Source organism: Capsicum annuum, chromosome 8, assembly GCF_002878395.1.
Source record: "Capsicum annuum cultivar UCD-10X-F1 chromosome 8, UCD10Xv1.1, whole genome shotgun sequence".
NCBI classification, from domain to species: Eukaryota; Viridiplantae; Streptophyta; class Magnoliopsida; order Solanales; family Solanaceae; genus Capsicum; species Capsicum annuum.
Window position 1 is genome coordinate 158821197 of NC_061118.1, and position 26656 is coordinate 158847852.

Here is a 26656-nt window from a genome sequence, read left to right on the forward strand (position 1 = left end):
TTGGCTTTGGCCCCACCCCATTCATTATTTCTTCACCTGTCTCTCAACACACTACTAAAGTGAAAAGACACTTTGAAACGTAAAGCGCGGGAATCCCTATAATTACGATTTCTTAATTTTCAAAACATATTTGAATATCTATGCCCTATTTAGCTAGAGGAATTCAATGTTTACAACAAACATCGACATATATTCACATATATGTATACATTGACTAATAATGGCACAAGAGTGTCCATTGGATAGCTCTTAAGCAGGCCGTCTTTCCGTAATGGAAACTTTCGGACTTCATGGCTTAAATATTTTCAAGAGCAATTACGAACCACGAATTTACTACCATTACAATACAATCATTTAATTTAGTGCACTTCGGAGTTGAGATAGGATTCCCACATTATATACTGACATCCAACGCTCATAACTCGATCACCAGAGTCTTCGAAAAAGTTTATATTTAGAACTAGTTGGCAGACAACATAACTTAGATCTCATAATATACCCATAATAGGTCAACACAACTCTAAAGAGAGCTTACTGAAGTTAGCATATCCTATAACGATACACACAACTACATCAAGTGTTATTTCATATTTCAAGTTATGACGATGATTTGATGAACATTTTCCGAAATTCATCATTGGATTTAGGATTTTCATCTTCCACAGAACCAGATTCTTTTGGTTTGGGTTTATCTTTGTCAACCCAACCAAGCGGCCTGACAGCTCTTGGCATTGCAAACGTATTCTTACCTTTGAGCTGGATATTAGATGCCCGCTGATGACTAGAAGGTTGAGGCCCCTTCCCTTTGGAATCTTCAGCAGAATCCTTGGCACCTGACTTTGAATTCTCAGTAGTTTGATCAGCACCATCACCTGTCATTTTAACCACAGTAACACATCAGTTTTCTCTAAACGTTCGCACAAAATGAATAAGTATCTATGAAGCAATAACATTATGGTAGAATATGGAACTAATAAGAACGTGCAGAACCTGTGAAAACAAGTGAAGCAAGCTATACCAGTATACCTTGTTTCGAAGAGGAACCGTGAGCAGCACCTCCTTTCTTTCTGCCCTTGGGATCTGACTTGGCAATGCTCAGTCTCTTCCCAAGCAATGTCTGTTTGTTTTTTGCCACGGCTGCAGCCAGGTGTTCATCGTCCGAGAAATCCACATAAGCTAATCCCTTAACACGTTCAAGGAAGAAATAAGTATGAACCACACATAATAAAGATAAAAAATGTTCAATTCTATTATGCACAAGACCCACGATTTTAGAGAACTTCAAAAGAACTAATTCAAGTAGCAAAGGTGCATTCTCAGTGGATCATGAAATTTGAAAAAATGCTGGAGGTGCAAGCTCTGAGTCCCTTCCTTTTTTCTTATTCCCCTTATCCAAAAGATATTCACATATCAAGATATTTTATAAAAATCCTAGAATACACAATGTTTAGAAATTTAAAAAAAACAGCAAAATGTTGGCAAAATAAAAGTAAAACTACTTGCTTTTCCAGATAGTAGATCTCGTGAAATTGGATCCTGGAGTAGGGGAAAACAACAATATGATACTGGGGGAACTTTTCAGTAATCATCAAAATTAGTGGGTGTCTCAGATAAAAAAACTAGAGGGTAAATCTTTATAGTTATGTAGCAAAAGAGAAGGTATTTTACACTGCAGTGTTGAGACTACGCAGGTAAGGATAAACTAAATCTCTTGCAGTGTATATGCCTAGAGAAAGAGAGATACCCTTGACTTGCCAATGAACTTGTCTGTTAATATTCGTATAGCAACCACTCCTCCAACATCGCTGAAGAATCTACGTAGGTCATCATAGTTTGCCTGTCCCAATAACAAACACCAATTAACTGAAGGTCGCTAAGGTATGAAATTTCATTCAGGAGGATAGGCTTCAAGAAACACCAACAGAGAACTACCTTGAGGTTAAGGTTAGATACAAATGCAGTACACTGGTCATTATACTGTGGCGGTTTTCCAGAAGAGACTTCTTTGTTTTCTTTTTTGCTTCCACTCGCTGGTTTGCTGGCAGCTATATCTGGTTTTGTATTATTTACCTTGGCTGTATCTTTTGCTTGGCCTTTACCATCTTCAGAAGTGATTTTAACATTCTTAGCTTTATCTTTGTGACGTTTAGCAGGAGATTGTTCTTCATTTAAATTTGATACTGACTTCCTCTTTTCACGCACATTTTTCCTCGAAGAATTGTCTCTATCATCTACTGACACACCGGCATTCTTAGCTTCATGTAGTTTGAATAACTGCAGTTCTTCAAGGCGAGGAGTGACCTGAGACAATCAGAGAAGGGTGAAGCAGATCCGATCCATCGGAAATAAAATTGCTAATCGACATCCACCAATCACTATAAGATACTCAGAGAATAGATATTCTCAGATCAGAACACCCACAAAAAAAAAAAAACAGAAAAGAAGAGTATCTCCATCATAAATGCTTTTTTTTTTTACTAGCATGTGACTGGTGCATACCAAAGAGCAAAAAATCATAATTACACTACTGACGCAAGCAACGGGCGCAATGTCAGGCAGATTCCTAAGTTTCTAATTCTTTATTGCTTTTGGAAAGATAAGAGTTGGCATTTTCAGAGAGATGCCTTTGAAATACACCAGTTATTCAAAGTTTCTAATTTTCTTTATTGCTTGTAGGAAGATAGAGTTGGCATAATTACTAGTCTTGAGTAACTAGAATCCTGAAATGCACATCAAGGACTGCTCCCTGTATCATCACATCTTACTTTTCAACTGAAACACAAATTAACACACTTATGAGCGAACTCTTGAAGCAATGACATTAACCTGCAGTACCTTTTTAACGGCAAGGTCAAAGTCGTCAAGTGCACCATACTCTCTCTCGAAGCGAATCCACGAATTGCATATGTCCTGAAGGATTCTGTTTTTTAGAAGAAGGGGTATCATCTAATTCAAAATGAATAGCAACTTGGGCTGAAAAACAATCCAGTAAAAGATAAATATAACAGATATGCGTAAAGGATAGCGCAAAAGGAGCCAAATAAATCACCAGCAAGAATCAAGAACTAAATGATTGAACTCTGGTTTTCGCCTCGATATTTTTTAAACCAAATTATCAGAAAACTGCTTGAAACCCAAAAAATGTCACACGCATGTTCATCTATAAAGTATGTTCACCACAAAAAACAGCATACGAAGTGTAATTCCTCGCACAGATCTTACCCCCACCTTGAGAGGCAGAAAGGTAGTTTATGATGGACCCTAGACTCAAGGAAAAGCAGATTGAAAAAGAAATAACGGAAGTGAAGAATCAGAGCAAAATACCATAGAAAGCATTCTGCAGAAAAGAACAGTGACTACAACAAAATAATGCGACAAACGAAGTACAAGAGACAATAGATAATAACAGAACTCGAAGGACAAGAAACTACAGGAGAAATACTACGACTACTAGTATGGAAGAACAAGCAAGACAAACTCTACTACATACCTTCTAACCTAATCCGTGTCCTCCACAACTTCCTGTCTAAGGTCATTTCCTCGGCACAGCAAAATCGATGGAACTTAATTAGTTAAGAGGCATTTCTCGGGTATAACGCACAATTTCTTTTCATACAAGATGACTATTCATTAGATTGGGTCAGCGTAATATATACCTCAAATATAGTACTGCAGATAAAAAGTTAGATTCCGTGGCCCCAAAAAACATTTCCAAATCGATCACTCCTAACCGAACATTTCACCTTGCCCCAGGGGAGCTCTCGACTAAAGTAAAGACAAACCTGATACAACTGAACCACAGAAATTATGTTTTGAGGTAGTCTGAGGAAACTAAGTGAACATGTCATAGGTACTGTGAACAGTTCAACAGCTCAACTGTTTCATAAATCATAACCAACAACTTCTAGGTGACAGTCCAAAGAGGAAGCAGGATTCGACTGTGTGATGTAAGCAATTTGTTACAAGAACATACCTCTGAGCCGGTCCCAGGGAACCGTTTACTGTAGCATCTCTTGAAGAGGGATCGAGCTTCATTAATATTACCCATCTCAGTTTCCATAGCTATGTACCCTTGCCACGCCTCTAGCATCGATCCACTGCAAAACAAACCATATTACAACAACGAAAATACAAGGAAGACGCTTTTGGATACACATTAAATTTGCATATTGATGTTTATAAATGGAACAATGGGACATGTGCATGAAACCTGATTTTAAGCAGGCTCTCCCAGACACCACGAGCTGCAACTAAATCTTTCCCCAGAGTTGACTCTAAGAGGGCCCAATATCTGTACATCCGCAAAAAACTTTCTGTATTCTTCAGGTGTGGAGACAAATAATCTGATGCACGCTGGAAGAAAAGGAAGGAGAGTACCTTTAGTTTCATTGTGGGTTATGTAAAAAGGAAATTATTTCTTGCAACAGATCAGAAAGAGTTGAAAGAATATCAAGGATAAATTGCACAAATAAGATGGTGAATGATATAAGAAGTTTCAATTACAAATCAAACAGCATTTGGCCTAACATGAATATTAAGAAGTGTTAATGTGAAATCCTCAATTTCATCAGGGGACAGGTGAGACCAAAATTAAATGTTGAATATTTTGGTGATATGACAGCGCAGAAGCATGTCACTCTAACAATTTGAGTTAAAACGGATGAGCAAGGGAACCCTGTAAGTAGGAAATTGAGAATCCATCAAAAACACAACAGTCAAGTTGAGATATGGAATTATAGCAAGTCATATCCAACTCCCAAGTAACGGATTGTGGAAGTCTGAAGAAAACAATGGGAGACAATAGAAGATGGATTGACAGCACTTTTAGAAGTACTGCAAGAAACACCAAGGATCATGTAGAAACTTAATTCTTGGAAACAAAAGACTGTCAATCAAGCAGAATTATGATAGCGGACATCACTACATGCAATATGCAAAACTATCAAGTTGAGACAACTTTCTTTTTAATGATTAAAAAGAAGTTGAATCAACCCTGGTCTATTTAAAGCTTACATAGATGGGGAGTTGAGGATACAAAACTACCACCGTTGAAGTCCCTAAACCAAGCATAATTGGCTGTTCCTGCTGTACAAAGAACTAGCCTGTCTAACCATTCATGCTCTGACTAACCAATTTAACCTTTTGGTATACTGTTAATATTTTACCATCATTAATAAACTTATTAACCTTGTAAAAATTATAGAACTAAATAATTCCGATTTAGATGTGTGAAGTCCTGCAAAGCATGAACCAACAGTGAAGCAACGAAAAACAACTGAATTCCCAGGGCAAGTGAAATTATCTTAGCAATTAGCAAGTATACCTGAAAAGTTTCCCGTATAGTTATATAATCTAAGCTGCTGTTTTCAGCTCCAGATGTCAATGAAGATAACCTCCTCCTTAAGCCATCAACTCTCGTGAGAAATATATCAAGATACTGCAACAAACATGAATGAGTTTATAATCTCAAAAACTGTACTTTTAGCCCATAAAACACATTCAATGCAGCTAACGGTGAGAACCAACTTTATAAAATAATCCAAAAATCTCTTTGGGAATTTTCCTTCTTTTTAGCAGTGGGCATTCTCTCTAAAATCTCAAAAGAAGACCACTTATGCAGAAAGTTTTCACATTAATGCGCTCCCGAACTAATTAAAATTTCAATGACTTCTTTATGATGGTGGTGTATGGGCCAGCATGCGAGTACCTCACTAATTCCACTAGTACCTACTACCTCCCACCAACACAGGTGCCAGGGAGGTTTTCCTGCCACGGCTTGTGCAAATGGGAAGAATCACCAAGCTATTTTCGCCTCTTCTGGGATTTAAACCGAAGACCTCAGGGTTCTCCTCCCACTTCATTGACCTCTAGGCCACACTCTCAGGTGCAAAAACGTTGGAAGTTTCAATGACTAAGAGTGGCAAGATAGATTAACTTCTGCTAGTTCTCTATGATGTTTATTCTGGACAAATAAGTCGGTGACAAATTTCCATGAGCATTAGACTTTGTGGCAATTGCATTTCCCAAAAGATATGGCATCATTGCAGACTGAACTTTGCAATGAGATATGTCCAACAATAAACAAAGCAGACAGTTCGATTAAATAGATTATTGTTTCAACTAAATAGTTATGGATGAATTGACAATTCCAATTCGTAGACCTTGATAGAACAGATCAAACTTTTTTGAAAACCATGGTGTTCGGGCCAGCTTTCGCGTACCTTGACTAAATCCACGGGATACCTGCCACCTCCCACCAGCAACAGATATCATATAATTATCTACACCAGGACAGATGGGAGGAATCACCTAATATTTTTTCTCTCTGCTAGAATTCAAACCTGAGACCTCGGGCTTTTAACCCACTTCATTGACCACTAGGACACACACACACACATATGCATTAGGTTCTTCCACTAACTGATATAAATATCAGTCTGTCTGCCCTTTTTTCCTCATAAGAGATAATGAATCACTCCAACTGAAATTTGCATGTTTAGGCATACAGTGAATCTTTTTTTCATTTTGAAGTATATTTTATAAAATACCAAGCTGCAATTTAGAAGTAACTGCAAATAGTTAGCAGTAGCGAAATATAATATCACATCACCTCACTAATAGGTAATAGAAGTAAAGGAACTATACAAAGGATGCACGAGAAGACCTATGTAGTTCTGCCCATAACATAGTAAACATACTGTGCAGGAATGATCAGAGGAAAATTTGACTACTAATAACAATATAAGACAGATATACTCCAACCTCTTCAAAGCTTGAGAAAGTGCACTGTAGGGACTTCTCAAAAACCTGGAACATTGATTAAAAAATGAATAAGAATCCTGAAGTACCGATACATGTGCTATTACAGAGAGCAGAATGGAAACTAATGCCTTAAATTCTTCTCATTGAGTAAAACGCAAGATAGAAATCATTGTCTTAGACACACCCACAAGCTTGGTCAGATCAAAATACAATAGCACCAAAACAGAAGCAGAAAGGAAAAGAAGAACTGGACAGAAATCAAAATAGCAACAAAACAGTTATACAGAAATGTAATACACAACTGCTATACACCTCAACTCCAAGCAAGTTAGGGAATATATGGGAAACAATCAGGAGTCAAAACATCCAATTTCTTTGACAATGAGGGATGGGTTAGGAAGTCCTAAAAACATGTGTTAAATAAGGGATAGAGTCAATCCAGGATCTCCAGCAGATAGTTCAAAGCATAAAGTGGCATACTACTCCAGCTTGTAATTCTGGTATTAGGTGACACTTAGAATCAAAGAGTATTCTGTGATATGGCATTGAACTATCTGTGATATGGCATTGAGTGTGCTATATTTGCAACAGGGACCCGTGACTCTGCTGAAGGACTCCATGCAATGCATAGCAATGAAGATAGCAAATTTACTGTCAAATCATGCTACAAGTTCTGGAAACACAGCCGAGAGATGTGTTGACCCCGGAAAATCATGGAAGACAGGAGCACCCAAAAAGTAGTTTGTTTTGGGTGGAATAAAGCACAGATGCTTGCTTGACACGAGATAATCTATAAAGAAGAAACAACCTCTTTGGCAGATATTTTTCTTAGGTGAAAACACCTCAGAATCAATCAATCATCTTCCCTTACAGTGCAAACAAACATTGGCAGATTTGAATAACGTTTTGGAACATTTTGGAGTTCAATTGATGATGCATGGGTTAGCTAGGGAGGAGGCTAAGTTAGCAGTTACAGCGGCTAAGAAGGCAGCATTTGAGAGCTTGTATGCGGGGTTACAGGAGAAAGGAGGGGAAAAAAGGTTGTTTAGACTCGCTAAGGCTAGGGAGAGGAAAGGTCGTGACCTCGATCAGGTGAAGTGCATTAAAGGGGAGGATGGTACAGTGTTGGTGGAGGACGGCCACATTAAGAATAGATGGCAGTCGTATTTTCATAGGCTCTTGAATGACGAAGGGAATAGTGCTATTGTGTTAGGGGAGCTGGAGAACTCAGAGGAGTATCGGGATTTTAGTTATTGTAGACGTTTTAAGGTAGAGGAGGTTAGAGAGGCTGTTCGCAGGATGCGAAGGGGCAGGGCAACGGGGCCTGATGAGATTGATGAGCTACCTGTGGATTTTTGGAAGTTTTCTGGCGAGGCTGGTTTAAGGTGGTTGACTGGATTGTTTAACAAAATCTTCAAGACGGCGAAAATGCTCGAGGCTTGGAGGTGGAATATTATGATCCCTCTTTATAAGAACAAGGGTGACATTCAGAGTTGCAATAACTATAGGGGTATTAAGTTATTAAGACACTCTATGAAGATTTGGGAAAGAGTGGTCGAGGTGAGGCTGAGACGGATAGTGTCTATTTCGGAGAACCAGTTTGGATTTATGCCCGGCCACTCGACGACGGAGGCAATTCAACTGGTGCGGAGGCTGGTGGAATAGTATAGGGAAAGGAAGAAGGACCTGCACATGGTGTTTATCGACTTGGAGAAGGCATACGACAAAGTCCCCAGGGAGGTGCTTTGGAGATGCTTGGAGGTGAGTAGAGTCCCGGTGGCATATATCAGAGCAATTAAAGACATGCATGATGGAGCTAAAACCCAGGTGAGGACGGCGGGAGGAGACTCAGAGCATTTCACTGTCTTGACAGGATTGCATCAGGGATCTACTCTTAGTCCCTTTTTGTTTGCTTTGGTGATGGATGTGTTGACGCGGCGTATTCAAGGAAAGGTGCCTTGGTGTATGCTTTTTGCAGATGATGTAGTTTTGATTGATGAGACGCGGGGGCTGTGAATGATAAATTAGAGGTGTGGAGACAAACTCTTGAGTCTAAAGGGTTCAGGTTGAGTAGGAGCAAGACAGAATATTTGGAATACAAGTTTAATGACGTGAGGCTGGAGAATGAGGTGGTAGTGAAGTTGGAATCATAAGTGGTATGTAAGAGGGATAGTTTCAAGTATCTCGGGTCCGTGATTCAGGGTAACGATGAGATTGATGAGGATGTCTCGCACCGTATTGGGGCGGGATGGATGAAGTGGAAGCTCGCTTTGGGGGTGTTGTGTGATAAGAAGGTGTCGCCCATACAGGGTGGCAGTCCGTCCGGCCATGTTGTATGGAGCGGAGTGTTGGCCAGTTAAGAACTCCCACATTCAAAAAATGAAGGTGGCGGAAATGCGGATGTTGCGTTGGATGTGTAGGCTGACTAGAGGGATAGAGTTCGGAATGAGACTATCAGGGAGAAGGTTGGTGTGACTCCAATGGAGAATAAGATGAGGGAAGTCCGATTGAGATGGTTCGGACACGTGATGAGGAGGGGCATGGATGCCCCGGTTCGTAGGTGTGAGAGGCTAGCTTTGGATGGTTTTAGGCGAGGTAGAGGTAGGCCGAAGAAGTACTGGAGAGAAGTGATTAGGCGGGACATGGAGCAGTTACAGCTCACTGAGGACATGACCCTAGATAAAAAGATCTGGAGGACGCGAATTAGGGCAGAAGGCTAGGGTCAGTTTGGGTTGCTAGTGTAGGGCATTACTTGGTGGGGGTATTATTCTTGTTATGCTACCTTGTTTCATGCTTTATTACGAATCTGTTTACTTTTCTCTGTTTACTATTATTTGTGGGTGTCGTATTTATGTTATGCCATCTTGTTCCATGCTTTACTATGAATTTGTTTATTATTCCGTGTCTCGAGCCGGGGGTCTATCAGAAACAGCCTTTCTACTTCTTTAGAGGTAGAGGTATGGACTGCGTACATCTTACCCTCCCCAGACCTCACTATGTGGGAATACACTGGGTTTGTTGTTGTTGTTGCTGTAATTGGTGATGCATGGAGAGACTTGCAGTAAACTCTACAGTTGGCAAGGGCAGAAAGTGAAGAAAAAGAAACAAATTTGCATTACAATACCCTTGGTATATTATTTGGACAATATGGGATACTTTTTGAGGGAAGGAAAGAGCACGCGTCTCTTATATGGAGTTCAGATGTCTTCAGAATTTAAGCGTACATTATAGGGGAAAAACTTGCAGTAACATACGAAATATTGGATTTAATAGAGCCCTTAACCGATAAGAGTTTATCATCCACTGACTTTATATACTCTGAGTACCACCTTGGTACTTTTTGCTATCCAATAAAGTTACACTGCTTATAAATGATACATAACCCTCTACATTTCATAGGTTTAAAAAGTACACCATTAAAAGTAACCATTATGAAGAGTTTACAAAACTGTATAGCTGTGTGGATTCGGCAGCTGCTAGGACAAAATACTGCCCGCCATAATTGATGAGAGCAAAATACTTCCTGACTCCAAGGTGGAAATTCAGAAGAGTGGTGAACTTTCAGTTAGGTCTGACTATAATTTCATCTCCCAGTCAGTTCTAGTATTGCTAGATAACTGGAAACTTTTGGACAAGTTCTTCATCATACTTCAGCATATTAAAGCTCAAATGGCTGATGTCACGCACAGTAGAGCAACTTCTCTGGTGCTGGTAAGGTTAAGTCGATGTGGACCATCATAACAGAGACTATAATATATATACACACACACACAAACACAATGATTAACTGAGACAATTTTTTGGGTAACCTGGATAAAAAGGAATCGAGTGCTGTGAAAAAATAGCATAACTTGTTCACAAGCTCAAGTAGGAATCATTGTGTTAGTAGTCCCACATCATTTGTGGGATGAGCAATTGAACTCTTTACATTGTCTTGGGCAATTCTCACCTCATGATCTAGGAAAATGATTGTAGAAGGTTTTGAGAAGTTCTTCAAGTGAAAACAATAGAAAAGAACAAGAAAATACATTCCGTTTCACTGGGACATAACACACACAAGAAAGACTCCAACTTATGCTAGTGTCTCGAATCACAAATGAGTGTTCCACTAATTTCTCAATCATAAATGAGCCAGATAAATGTGAAAGCAGCCAAGCACAATAACAAAAAATGAATGTCCCATGAGAACAGTTAATAGTTTTAGAAATCAATACCAAGCAAAATAAAAATGAAGACATACAGCAGACAGCTCATCCTCTGAAGCATGACCGCGTTCAAGAGACAGCAAGTATCGCACCCACAATTCTCCTACCCAGGGACAGTTCCTTGTCGCCTTTTTGTAAATGTCCCGAACAAGACTGGAGGTCTGCAAAGAAATGTATGTTAATGCTGGATCAGTTTTCATCACAATCAAGAAACAGCAAATTAGTTAAGAAGACAACGCTGGAGAATAACCTTCAATGTTCTATCCATGTAGTTAGTATAATCAAGCCAGAGTTCGCTAGATATAGGAAATTCAGTTATGGCACGCTCATATAAGATCTGTATCCTCGCTGGATCCCCCAATGACTGCTCAAATTTTAAGTAAGCCTGCAGGAGAACACCAAGCATCAGTAATTTTAACAAATAATCGAGTCTAAAATATCTGGTAATAATGATCAAGTCCATAACACCACTAAAGGAGCTATGTTGTACTTAATAGTAGTTAAAGTTTGGGTTCATCTCACACAGGATTGCTAATTTCAACAGTTTTCCTTGTTAATATAAAACCTAAGCGCCTCAGTCGACATCCAACCAGCCAAAAGGTCTGTTCATGAATCTAGACTGCAACTTAAAAGTAACTAACACATGAGCAACACAATCTTACGCTCGCACTCAGATCAATCAACATGAATGAGCAATCAACAAACTTAAGGTACTATTCCTGTAAAAAAACAGAAATAAGCACTTTTTCGCTTCTCTTTTTTCCCTTGTAAAATGTATACAGGAATGCGGACATATATCATCAATCACATGCAACCAATTTCTTCTTTGATAGAAGTTCTAAAATTTGTATTTTTATAAAAAATGAAAGTCTTGCACCTTAATGATCTTAAATCACTCCATTGCCTGTTAGATGAACTCCATTTTCATGTTATGCAGATCTCCCAGACACATCACAACCATTGAAAAATAATCAAGTTTGAGTACTGTTTAAACTTGGTAAAACATAGAATGGAGCATCAGGATATGCACCATGAAGTGTTGAAGCCTTTCTGATTCAGGTTCAACTTTACGAGATATTTGATTCTCATGATGAGTCCTGGCGTTCATCATGTCGAGGGCCTTTTGATATAAAGAGGCCAAATGTGGCGAGAGCCCATCCAAGTTACTGGAGTCTACATCAAGATTGGCTCCCTGTTCTGCTTCCCAAGCCTTGTATGCGAGGAGAGTTGAACTTAGATCAGCAAGAGGGACAGATAACTGGCGATGGAATAAATTCCTAATTCGCTGGACATGCTTCTCTCTCGACTGCATTACAATGAAGCAAATATCAACAGAAAAGATCAACTATCAAATGTGGAAAAGATAAAAACAGATCAAGTTATCATTGGACATTGTCTAATATAGGAACACCAATGATACATCAATCTTCTTTACACAAAAATACAGAACAGGCTATAATTGAGCGAAGTTTTAGATCTAACATTCTTTGATCTTCAGCACAGATACTAATAGTATAGACATCGTTTTGAAACCAAAACCTCTGACCTAAAATTCAAGCCACAGCTCAACTAACTGAAATTACTAAAAATCAATACGCAGTTTCTTGCCATTAACTCAACCAAATAATTAAATAGAATATTGTGCAAAGTGCAAACTCATAACACAAGAGAGAACAACTCAATATGCGTTTTCCTTTTCATGGTCTTCATTCAATAAGGGAAGTAAGGTTTTCCCATCATTTAAGTTTCATAACATTTCAATCTGCTACCAGTTGTTGAAGTATGCTTATCTAAAAAGGAAAGAAGTATGCTTGTCTAAAAGGAACTCCAATACTAAGTCATATCAGTCTCATGACAGTAAAAGCAACCAAAGCATTTGAGGTACACCTCTTCTTCGTATCTGTTCCTGATCTCTTGACAGTCAAACAACGAGACGAGGTTAACCCATTTAAGTTCTTTTGGGAAGGGGTGGGAGTGAAAGATGCTTCAGAGGAACAACAAGAAGATGCAGCAGCAACTTTTTACCATCCCATGCTTAAACCCAAGGGGTACGCTAAAAGCCAGTAAAGTCTCAGAAAAAGTGATTTGAGAGCACTATAAGATGAATAGTCACGAGCTCCGCAAAGACACAACTCATGATATAGAGTACTACCTTCCCAGGGAATTATATTTACGAGAATTGAACAAAGACATGTTACATTATGCCTCTAAATTCTCTCATGCTTCCAGGGAAGAAAACAGGGACAGGAGGTGATATACAACCTAACGGAAAAAGATATATTCCACCTTTCCATCATCCTGGAGGAATAGGACGGCACAACCTTAGAAAAACAAGTGCTAAGCTAAAAAAAGAACGGCATCTAGCTCTTTGACAATACGAACAACAACATCTCAGTCTCAAACTAGATACAGCTAGCTCTTACTATATCTTTAAAAAGCCTAAAGTGACAACGGCATGCATCCTAGGAAAGAAAGAGAAGCACCAAGCTCTTACATTGGCATCAGTTTCATCAATAGTGAGGAAAATAGCTTGTTCAAATTCCCTATATAATTCCCATATCCTGCTGCCTTCAGCAACATGCAAACCAGTAGCAACCAGGGCACGCTCAAAGAGATTTCTTGCCTTTGAAATTCCAGCTGCAGAAAGTGTACTGACTGATTGGTCATGCTCTTGAATAAAACTTAAGTAGTCGCTCCACAAAGCAACAGACTGCATCAAGCAAAAGAATATCAGTAAATCTATTTGATTCTAGCAAATCCATTCATTCCTCACAAAATAGTAACAGAATTGATTGTTCACATGAAAAAGTATTTAGGAGAATTCATTTTTTTCCTTTTATTGAAAACCGAGAAATCACCAAGCACCAGTACTTTTGTTCTTTTGTAACCTCGCATCTTCTTGATGTCTTTTAAACGGAACGCCTTACGAAGTAAAACTTCTTCTAGGGAGAATACAACTTTGAACTATTACTTCTTTGATTCTGTTCCGATAAATAATGAAGAAAATATTGGAAGTTTTCCACATAGTAGGAAGGTTAAGTTCTTCAAGTAACCATCCTACTAAGCGGCAGACAATGAACAGGATCATACAAGTATCACACAAAGGTTTCTAACACGGACTCTTCTACAATTCTACTTGACCAAGGACAAGCTTCTTGTATCTTTTGCATGCTATATCCTTAAGATTTTCCATCAAAGTCATTTCAATAAAGACAAAGCAACTCTTAAACAATACACAGGACAAGTTCAATAACAATCTAGCTTATCTTAAAGTCACTAAGCACAGGCACAAAGCAATTATATTTTGGATCTCCCAAGTGAGACAGCTTGCATATAGAATGGACAACCAGAAAGCATTAGAGTTTTCAATAGAGAACCAGAGCCTGGCTTGAACCTTACTCCTCTTCAAGTTTTTGTAGAGAATAAGCAACAGGGAACACACTCACATTAACACACTACTCACCAGATAGTCAGACACCCCCCGCTCAAATAGCTTCTCAATTGCAGGGAGAGCATCAGGTCTGCAAAAAAGACATGCAAATAAAAATATAATAAGACAGCAAAAGTGGCTTCTTTTCCTGATTCACTAAGTGTCACAAAGTTAAACAGCGGAAATATATACACAAGGAACTCTTTTCTATTTTGAGAAAAATATTCACAAGAATGAATAAATCAAGGGAATCTTTGTGTGCGTCAGAAACACTCATATTACATGAATCAGTGTTCAGGAAAGCGAATAAATCAAGGGAATCTTTGTGTGCGTCAGAAACACTCATATTACATGAATCAGTGTTCAGGGAAGCGAGGTGTGGAAAAAAGCGATGAAACTTCGCATCACGCATTACGCAAAGCGTAAGGCGATGCAAGCACATCATTGAAGTGAAGCACAATTAAAATGAAACAAAGACTAAATAGAGCATCCAAACCTGTAAGACAGAACTAAAAAGACTACAACAAATATATAATCAACAATATACTCAATATATATCGGCAGAAGTTTAAATTAAACACCAAAATCACAGGTTTGATCACCGAAACACCTGCTGAAAAACAGACCAGCAAAACAACATAGAACACAATAGCAAAAAAAAGTCAAACAAATAGCAAAACAAACCAAGAAAACAACATATCTAAACTAATAATGTTTCAACATCTAATTCTTGTTCTTCTAAAGCTCGTCTACTTCATCAAAAATGTCCAAATCTCGTATTCCTTCATTATCATCATATTGCTCATCATCTTCACTTCCTCATCTCGGCTTGAAGTAGCAAATTCATTTCCCTTGCTATGTAAGCTTGAAGTGTTTCTCCTTAAACCATAAAATCAACATGAAGTGACTCTTTTTTTAATTTAAAATTGTGCCTAAAATAAAATCAACATCATGAGCTCGCATTAGCTTCCTTCTTGCATCAACTCGCATCTTGCATAACCCTGTGATGCCACCCGCTTCTATAAGGTTGGCTCGCATCAGCCCCACACAGTGAGAGGGGCACGCATTGCTTCGCATTATGCGACAATGCGAACACATTCCTAAACACTGACATGAATAATGGAAGAATAAACTCAGTGTCATTTACACATATATCAGCCTGTGCAAACATACCTATCATTTTACCTAACATCTAAATTTTAAGAGAAAAAGTTGGATTTGAGCATTACTCCATATAATGCTCCACTCCATTTGTCTTCACCATATCATGGAGCCTTTTTGTTCCTTATCCAAACCGCCTTCCCATCCTTTTTCTACTATCGCTCACATGCTAAAGCTAACTCCAAAAGTAAAGAAATTTCTCTAGTAAATAAAGATCTGTATTCCACTGTAGATTGGAAAATCATTAATCTGTTCCCCTAATTCTTTATCCACTCTGTACACCCTTTGTTGTTGAATATTTCATTTCTCCTGCCGTTAAGTTTCTCCAGTAAGGATGTTAAAGTTGATGACATCAACAAATTTTCTCCCTTGAACTTCAATATTAAGCTATCCAAAAATCAACAAACATAACCATGATAATAAAGTCAAGGCAAGTGAATACATACAAGAAGAAATGAGATGCCTCTTATCTATGTCTGGTTCTTTATTTTTTATTTCTCTCACCTTATCTTAAAGTGCAGACTCGTACATAGACATTATACAGATACCATGTAAGAAAAGTTACAAGTCGGACAGGACAGGTCAAGCATGTTATAGAGGAAATCACCTTAGCAAGCATGCATAGCAAAAATGGAGAATAGTGAGTAGGACCACAAGTCAAATTGTTAGCCACAAAAATAAAGACGTTGCTTAAAGCAAACAACGTGTTCTCTATTTTAGCTTGGATACACAGCGATCTCCAATCTCCACTTTGGATGCTGCCGACGACTTCAGTCTTGTTCACAATAAAGTGGAAATGAGAGAACAAGAAAATGCGACCACTGAATAAGAATTATTTGGGAAAGGAAAATAAGAATTTTACAGAAGAAACATCCTGCTTTTTATTTCTTCTGTTTCCGTCACTAATTAGAGATCCAACTGAGCATACAGGAGCAGACTTCTCTATGGTAGAGCAATACAACGTAAGACAAACAGAATAAATTCCACATAGATCCTCTTCTGTATTGTTCTTTTCTAGCCTTCCTATGGTCCTAGCCTATACAATCCATCATGCTTATCCACTGTGCTATTACAAAGAATCTCCAGACTAAATATGTTTCTCTATGGTACAAATATTTGTTGTTCATCAAACAACCACCATTATAAAACAGCAAGGAAAAGGCATTTAACTAAGAAACAAATACAGTATTTATCAGCAAAAAAAAAAAAAGAGGAAACAAACACAGTAGGAAAAGAAAGTGATACCCTGAGGAAAGAGAGGTCTCATCTTTTATCCACTCCTGCCACATCTCTGGACTCAAAGGAAAGATAGCACTCATGGCTTCCCTCGCTTGTCTAAGCTTCTCGATATCTCCTTGCTTCCTTAAAGTTTTTATGTACTACAAAGCCACAACAAAACATTGTATGACCAATCTCTTCGAAAATAAACACACATATTACAAAAAATAAAGAAAACAGCTCCAACTGATATCTGCTTCTGAAAATGAAAAATCATTTATCATCATAGCCACAGGTCAACCCAAAGTTTTACAGAACACATGAGGTGTGCTAGTTATATTATAGAGGAAATTTCCCTATGAGGAAGGTGCCCTTACATTATGAAAAGAAACTGACTTTTCATACTTATTGACGGAATTTACTGGGCAGGGGTAAGGTCTGTGCACATGCCACCCTCCTCAGACCCCAGTGGTGGTATCACCACACTGGGTATGTTGTTGTTGTGGGATGGAATTCACTTTTCTTTACTAATTCTTTTTACTAGAAATAAGAAAAATTTATAAATGGAAAACATACACTGAACCAGTAATACAAAAGATAATTACATAAAGTGCAATTCCCCTACTAGATTAATCATTGCATCTACATCATGTACAATGGTAAGTTTACACCAGAGAACTAAAAAAGAGATGCATCTATGTTTAAAGCTAAGAACGTTCTCTGACTTTGCCTTCAAAATTTCTTCACTAATTTCTCAACTCTTACTCATATCACTTATTTCAATCATTACTTAGACAAAGCAATAACACTTTTGTGACACTCAACGCATCCCAAACACTTGTACGATACAACCAAATTTAAGTAATAATCAAAACAAAAATGGTACTTAAACTAACAATATGATACCAACACTTGATGCATCCCAACTCACAAACACTTGCATTGCTACCAAATAATACAAAAACTACTTTTATTAAACGCATTTTCCTTCCAAGTAACTTTGTTTTTGTGAATTGAGTATAGGAAGAGAAATTACTTGAACATGAGTATCGTAATTGGAAGGGTTATTTAAGAGCTCATTTTGTAAAGCTTGAATTTGTTCATTCTGCTGTGCATCATCTTCTGAATCGGAACTAGACTGCGAATCGGAATCCGAACCCGAATCCTTAGCGGATTTATCGGCGTCCGGCATATCGTGGTCTTCGTTTTCGGTAGGATGGGAAGAGGAATCTAGGGTTTCAGTTTCCGCCATGTTTGAATATTTTTACTTGCAAGAGTTTTGCAGGGAACAGTCACTGAGTCCACCGCTAATGGCTATATATTGAAAATAGAAAGTTAGTGTGTCACAAGGCAGAAAAATAGTCAAAAGACCCCCAAGTTTTCAACTAAAAATAGGGGAGTTAAAAAAAAAATTAACTCTTTTTGAATATTGAGGTAGTTGTTGCACAATTATATTATTATATTAGTTGTTTGAACAACTTCGTACCGTTGTTAAACAACTTGTGCAATTATTGAACAACTGAAACAAGTTATTGGGATGGAAAAACTTAAAAAAAAATATTCCTCCCACTTAATTAAAAAAACTTTAAAGACTCCCACTCAATTGAACAACTTGGGAGTTCTTTTTAATCCAAAGTCCTGTCAAAAGCTTAAGCTATGCGACGCGGTTGGAAAGACTACTTGTGAGAACTTGGACAAAAAAAATTCTTAAAACGGCTAAAATATCTTGAATTATTTCAATTAGGTCAAAATAAAATTATTTTAATATGCAATTCTTCACATGCATATGTCTGTGTACCTCACTTTATTGAAATCAACGTAATACTAAATATAATATTTATTTAAATAATAAATATAAATACAATATTTAAATCAAAATTATTTGTTTTACCAAAAAATTTTTATCAAAATTGATCAACATTCATCTACCACCTAGGCTGCAACAAAACACATCTACCACCTGTAAACTGCAACAAAATAATACGATGGTAGAGACATCAAAACAATATAATTAAATCTAACATTTACACAAAAAAATTCTCAAAGTTCTGAGACTCATCTACAGGAGCGGATCTACTGGGGGTTCAGGGATGGCATGTCACCCGCAAACTTCAATCAGAAAACCGTATGTATATATACACATTAGTGTATATATAAGAAAATCGATATATTATTTAAGTGTCACCCGGTGCAGCAGTTAACGAAGTAGTGCCAGTGGCAAACGCGCTGAAATTTCACATAATATACCAGAGTTCAAATTCAAACGCCAACAGTATTTTGTTACTTTTTGTTCGCTATTCTATCTTCTATAAGTTTTTTTCCTCTTGACTTAATCTTTGTTTGACTCCTTTTTTTTGGGTAATCTTTGCTTAAGAATTTTTAACTTAAGTGTAGAACATAATTGAAGATTCCTTCCTCCTTCAAATTTATAGTCAACCTCTCCTCGTAAATCATAATAATGATGCTTGGCTTGATGTCATAATTTTTTTAGGCAAAATAACCTTTTGAACCCTTGTACTATGTCGGTTTTGTAAGTTGGATACTTCTACTTACATGTTTGTCACTGGACCTCTGAACCCACTAAAAAGCAATATTTTAAACCCTTTTTTGGTGAGTGTAACACACTCTCCCCACATCAGCTACCACGTCAGCTGTCGTGTCTACCTCATCTGCCACGTCATTTTAAAAAAATAGAAAAATTTAAAAAGTATTACATTAAACATGAAGTCATTTTTAAAATGTTAAATAACAAATTAAATATTAAAATTAATTCAATTAAATAAGAAAAATTTATAATTGTAGAAAATTTGAATAATCATGTTTTTATTTTTGCTCACAAATTAAACATCAAATTCATTCCAAATAATTAAAATTCTTCTCCAACTAATTTAAATTTTTAACTATAAATTCATATATACAAACATAATAAATTTTCGATTTTTAAATTTGAATATCTTTAAAAATTTCACAAAAAGTTTTAATTTTTTTCAAGCGAAATTCACTAATTTTTTTCAATATTTACTATCACTCACTTTCAATTCAAATTTAAATTTTGATCTCCAAAAAAAAAAGATTTCAAATTTAAATTTTTATTAAAAAAAAAAAGAGAAAATAGTTTGTTACCCCCTGAACTATAGTCGAAAAAGCTGTGACACACCTCAACTTCAGGGGGGGGTCCTATTACCCCTGAACTAAATAAAAGTGTATTATTTACACCCTTGACTGCCTACGTGGCAAATATTTTCAGCCAAAAGTTTGGGCGTGTAATACACGCGTAATTATTCTGGTGGGACCCACGGTTCACTAAGTTGGACTCTTCACTTTCCCATTTCCTTCCTCAAACTCTTCACTTTCCCATTTCCTTAAACGATAAGCAAACCTAAACATTACTTTACCAAAACTTTTAACATTTTGGAGAAGATTTTCACTTTCCAAATTCAAAAACTTTAACAAATGTTCATTCTAAGTGATATTTTGGCCAAATGTTAGTCGATTGACGGTGGTAATTTTCACCCAAGTTCATCCTAAATCACTTTATACGTTTGGATCAGCTGCGATTTCTTCAAAAAAAAAAATCATCCTTAATCTTCAATATCTAAACATAAAGGTTAGTTATTTGTGACTTCTAATCTGTTTTGAGTTTGAATTTTAGTTAGATTGTGGTATATTTTGTTAGGATTAAATTTTGACTTTGGATTTTTTTCAAGAAAAATGTAACGTGTGATGCTCTTTTGTTAATATGTGTTCTGATTGTGGTAATATTTGTGTTCTGATTTTGTTATGAAGCATATCTAGTTAGGGTTTGCCTTACAATATCGATTTATGGTCGAGTTTTTATAGATTTGTTTTTTTGTCTGATTTTGCCATTATATGGAATTGAAGTCGAGTTTTTGTTAGTTTTTGTTACCAGTGTTGATTGTTGGTTTGATTTTGGTACTTGCATGACCTAGATATATTGATTTTGGTACATGCATGACCTAGATAGTTTTTCAGTATCTACTTTTTGTGATTGTTGGAATGTTACAATGTGGATTTATACACTACTGATGTTATCTCTTGTGCATCCTATATATAGTCATAAAGTTGGACCTTTTGTGCTAAAAGGACCTTTTGTGCTAAAAGGACCTTTTGTGCTTTTTGTAAAGTAACATAGGATGTACATTTATTATGATAAAAGATAGACCTTTTGTGGTTGTTTTGTTTCTTTTTAAATTATCCACAAGAGAAAGGAAAAAGTATAAGAATATGACATAGTTGTTAGATGGTGTGTCTTTGTCACTTTATTAGACAAACACATAGATGAAGAGTTTAAAACTTCTCTAAGTTTTAGACAACCAAAAAAGTATCATTTTTTGTTGAACTTGTCAATTTCTTTTGTTGAATTAATGAAAATAAACATTAATAATTTACTTGTTTGTACTGTTTTGGTTCTAATAATATTAACGATGAACTGTTCTGATTTTAATAATACTATTCTTTGCATATAGGTATGAGTGGGTTTACATTTATAACTTTAAGATTCTATCATGATGGGACCTTATTGTATGATGGTGAAGATGCAAGTTATGTGGGTGGTTTAATGAATGAATATTTTAATGTGGATGTGGATAATGTTTCTTATTTTGAGATGAAGGATTATATTAAAGAACTTGGGTATAAGGCCACCCAATAGTTGCATTTTAGGTAACATAGACAATGATGTTATTTTATTAACAATATGCAAGACTTTGCAAAATGGTGTTGTTTTGTATGTATATGTGCACATGGCTGAGGAGAAATCTTGTGATGCTTTTTATAAAGATGTGAGGACCACTGAAAATAGTGTTGGTATAGAAATAGGGGGTAAGGAAGTAGGTGAGCCTTATTTAAAAAATGTGGTTGGTGCAGCTTTAAATACTGCCTCAAACATTACTTCCACATCAAATCCAATTGCTCCAAATACTGCTGATCCTTCAGATTTAGTAAATCATCACATTGATTCATCAGATTCTGATGATAGTGACTATTCTGTAAAAGGATCTGATGAATCTAGTGATGATAGTACATAATCTGAAAATGAAAAAGCAACAAATTTACTTGGAGATGATGACTATGGAAGTGATGTCCACGAGGAGGTAAAACAACTGAGGGCTGAGCAAAGGGCTTTCTTGAGGAAGAAAAGAAGGGAGAGAATTCCTACAGACAATCATGAAGTCCCTTGTGGTCAAGCTGGACCAGATCTGGGATTTGATGAGACTTCCCAGTGAGAAATAATTTAGAAGGGAGGTTAGTGGGTGATGAACCATATTATGGTAGTTCTGATCCTGGCAGCTATGAAACTGATACAGATTCTAGTTGTCTTGAAGAAGGAGATAACATGAGATTGAACTTGTCTAGAAGTAGAAGACAAAGAAAAAAAGGTATAACTAATAGTGTAAAGCATGACCCTGATAGTGATATTATTATGTGGCAGCTGGGTATGTCTTTTGCAAGTGTGAAAAAGTTTAGAGAGGCAATGACTAAGTATGCAATTCAGAAAAGGATTCAAATTGAAAAGTATGTAAATGAGCCAAATAGAGTTAGGGTGAGATGCAGCAAGGAAAACTGCAGGTGGTTATTGTATGCAAGTCTTGATCCAAAGTCCAATAACTTTATTATTAGGACTTACATTCCAGTACACAATTGTGATAGGGCCACCAGAAATTACTTGTGCAACACAAGATTCTTGGCCAAGGCTACGAGAGAGGATGTAATTGAGCAACCTAACATCAGAATTTTCAAATTACAACAGTTAATTAGAAAGAAGTTTAAGCTGTATGTAGGAAAGACAACAACTAGGAGAGCAAGAGCTAGATTTTTGAATGAGATTATAGGTGATCACATTCTAGAGTATGGCAAAATTCTTGACTATAAGGATAAATTGTTAAAGTCCAATCCAGGGAGTACTTGTGTGGTTAAACTTGGTGAAGCTAATGAGCTTGGTAGGCCACTGTTTGAGGCATTCTGCATCTGCTTTAAAGCAATCAAGATGGTATTCAGGTTATGCAGAAAATTTATAAGTGTTAATGGTTGTTTCTTAAATGGAGTATGTAGGGCTCAGCTGCTGGTTACTGTGGCTAAGGATGGAAACAACCAAATGCTTCCACTTGTTTGGGCTGTAGTGCCAAAAGAGAACAAAAATTCATGAAGCTAGATTTTTTCTATCCGCAAGATGACCTGGGATTAGGAGATGGATGTGGTTTCACTATTATGTTAGACATGCAAAAGATATTCTTTTGTTCACTCTTTTTTTATTGCAATTTATATTTCATTCTGGGAAAAAATATATTTATGTATGCTTTTGCTTTTACTAATAACATTCATGTTTTTAGGGACTTGATTTGCCTGTTAAGGAGTTGTTATCAAGTTGTGAGGAAAGAAGGTGTGCTGGACACATCCTTGCAAATTGGTCAAAGGATTGGAGGGGTCTTCAAAGGAAGATGGCATTTTGGAAGTGTGCTAGAAGCACTTTTGAAACTGAATTCAGGGAAAATTTGAATGAATTATCTAAACTTGGTAAGAACATTGTTACTGATCTACTTTACTATAATAAAGAGTATTGGTGCAAGGTTTATTTTAATTGTCAAGTCAAGTGTGATTCTATAGATAACAATCTCCGTGAGAGTTTTAATTCATGGATTTTAGCAGCAAGACATAAGAGTATTATTAGTATGTTTGAAGAGATAAGAGTCAAGGTCATGACTAGGATAGCCAAGTTAAGTGAATTTCCAAGAATTTGGATCACTAATTTCTCTCCAATGTCAATTAAAGTTTTAGGGGAAAATATTGATAAGTCAATGAGTTGTACCATAGAGTTCAATGGAGTAACAGGTTATGAAGTTATGGAGGGATATAAACAACACTCTGTTTGTTTGTCAAAAGAGGAGTGTAGTTGTAGATCTTGGATGTTGAAGGGGATACCATGTCAAAATGCCTTAGTTGCAATGTTGCATAAGCAATATGACCCACTAGATTTCATTGATCCATGCTACTCTAAAGAGAGATACAAGTCCACTTACTCACATTTCATGCAATCAATGAGTAACACGTCACTGTGGCCTTTATCTACAAACTCATTTGTTGCTCCACCAAAGATAGAAAAAACTGCCAGGCAGGCCAAAAAAGAAGAGAATAAAGGAATCTGGTGAAAGCAAGAATTCTGAAAAATTGCCTAAAACTGGAGTTAATATGACATGTAGTGAATGCCATGTAAAGGGTCACAACAAAAGAGGTTGTCCTGTGAAGAGAAGTGGTGGTGATGTTGCTACTCCAAAGGCAGCAAGTGTTGCAGAATCATCATGCTAAAAAAAAAAAGGGGTAGACCAAAGGTAATTTATCTATTACTGTTTATTTTACTATGTTTATAACCATCTACTGCATTTATGTTACCTTTCTAAAAAAAGATAAATATCTAATACATATCCTTATCCTTTGTTTGTTAGAAACAAACAAATACTGATGAAGAACCTGCTGCAAAGAGAGGGAGTGAGAGACTTAGAAAAGCACCAGTTCCATTCGTTGGTACTGATTTTGCAACACCAACAAACTCTAGAGGAAGATCAATAAATGCTGAACCAGTTTCATCCGTTGGTGCTGATTTTGCAACACTATCAATCTTTACAGGAAAAATAATACATGCTGAACCAGTTCCATCTGTTGGTGCCGATTTTGCAACACCACCAAACTATAGAGGAAGAGCAACATATGTTGAATCAGTTCCATCTGTTGGTACTGATTTTGCAACACCACCAAACTATAGAGGAAGAGCAACACATGCTAAACCATCTACGACACCAAAAATCCCTCTACACAATATTGGAGTGTCATTAAGAACTAGAAGTGGCAGAGAAAGGGGTAGAGGAAGTGGTTATCCACTTGAAAGTTGGTTTACCTGTTCTCAAGGTAGTACAACACATGATGCTTCAAATTTTACACCAAGAGAGACAATTGTTGCTGCTAGAGAAAGGGGAAAAGTGGTTGGAAACACAAGTCAATATAAAAGACCAAGAATGACTAGAATGGGTGTGTTTTAAGCTAAAAATGCCCTCACAACCATTAATGTAACTGAAAACATTCACAGTGCTTGTGTTCTTTTCCTATGATGTCTTGAACTTAAACAACTTTTTTTTTGTAGCCTGGGCTGTCAAGTAGGAGAATAGTGTCCACTGGACCTAAGCAAGTAATGAAATCAACAGTTGTATCTGGAGACATTGACTTCAAACCTTCAAGTGGACTGAAGTGGAAAGGCAAGAAAGCAATCACAACAAGAAGGCTCCAACAAATAAGAGTTCAATCAAGGCATTTAAACAATACAACCATGCATACCTCATCCTCTTCACAACTCCGAGACCCCTGGAAACTATAGTCGTCTGTTGATTACTAATTTGGTGTCACTTAGCTACTTTTCTTGTATGAAATAATGAAGCTACTATTTTGGTCCCACAAAGACAATATTTTGGATCTTTTAAGCTGTTATTGTCCCACAAAGACAATATTTTGGTGTCACTCGTGAATATCTTATGTAAATGTACTAATATTCAGTCTCTTGCTTGAATGCAATGTTAATTTTGCTTTTCTTCCAAATTGCAAGTTCTGTTTTGTTGCTTCTTTTAGGTTATTTACATAATAATACATTATCCTTTTTATCATAAACAAAAGAGTATAACAATACCAAAATAAGATCAAATTAAAGTCAGATTACCATAAAATAATGATCTATTACATACTTTGTTAGCTTAGCATAGCAAATTTCAATTCCATTTCTACACAAAATGAGTCCCAACTACATACTACAATAACTTAATTAGACTGTTCTTCATGTTGCCAAATTGCATAACAAAACTAACAACAAAAACACCTACACATATAATCATACAACAAAGGAGTTTTCCAGTAAAGTTACATGCTCTTTTTTTTTCATCTCCATTCTTTTGTCTTTCAAATCGCACTTGCCATTCCCTTTCAAATTAACCATCACATTTTCGTCTACTTTATTCTTCATTTTTGAACGACTTGTCTTGATGTTGAGACTCTGAAATTTAGTCTGCATATTTTCAAAGTCATTTTCCTGTTTTAACTCCAAATCGTCTAAATTCATGTTGATGGATTATGACCCTGAGTCTTCAAGCTTTCAAGCTTATTCAATTGCATCTTAACACTCTCGTAATTCTTTTTTAGCTAATTAATCTTGTTCACCAATCTCGAAAGAATAAATTTTAATCTTTCGTCAACTCGTTCCAAATCTCTTAATCTAAAATAATTGCAATTTGTAGCCTAAAAATTAAGAACATAAAAATAAATCTTTACACCAACATCAACATTAACAAATTAACCAAGAATCAACACAAAACCAATTGTAGGGGGTACAGATAACTTTAATAGAACTATTGTTGTAGGGGGTGCAGATAACTTTAATAGATCTATTGTAATGGATTTATTTTTATTTGTACGTGGATATTTCTTAGCTTCTCTAAATATTTTTATTTTTAGTTTATTGTTCATATCTTGGGAAGTGATTAACTGGTATTTGATTAAATGTTTTACTGTAATATTCTTTAGTTTTTTCTCTTAGTCTTTGTAATTCTTCTATATTATTTTTTAGGTATTCTTAATATTCTAATCTTTTGTTCTAAAATATTCGATTAAATTTTCTTTCATAAGCATTTCTTCTAATCTTATTTCTTCCATATCTTGTCTTCAATATTTTAAATACTCATAGTTTATCATTTTATTCTAAAGTAATTGCTTGTTTACTAGTTTCTGTGTAATATTCTATTCTAATTATACTACAATTTATATCTGAATTAAAGTTATTAATACTATTAATTATCTCTCTTTCTTCTTCTCTTAATGAGTTTTTTAT

At 36.4% G+C, this 26656-nt stretch overlaps 1 protein-coding gene across 1 annotated transcript; it reads right to left on the bottom strand.

Annotated features, from left to right (window-relative positions):
* Window positions 1–435: 435 nt before the first annotated feature.
* Window positions 436–18334, bottom strand: LOC107839822 (squamous cell carcinoma antigen recognized by T-cells 3). Its single transcript, XM_016683455.2, has 16 exons — window positions 17813–18334; window positions 16804–16937; window positions 14431–14488; window positions 13462–13677; window positions 11998–12273; window positions 11218–11352; window positions 11003–11128; window positions 6763–6807; window positions 5324–5437; window positions 4211–4353; window positions 3974–4097; window positions 2836–2910; window positions 1933–2301; window positions 1745–1837; window positions 1027–1183; window positions 436–872 (listed from the first exon to the last, which is right to left on the bottom strand). Exons 1-16 carry the CDS (start codon window positions 18026–18028, stop codon window positions 598–600), a joined length of 2556 nt encoding a protein of 851 aa, XP_016538941.2. The 5' UTR covers window positions 18029–18334; the 3' UTR covers window positions 436–597.
* Between the last annotated feature and the right edge of the window lie 8322 nt (window positions 18335–26656).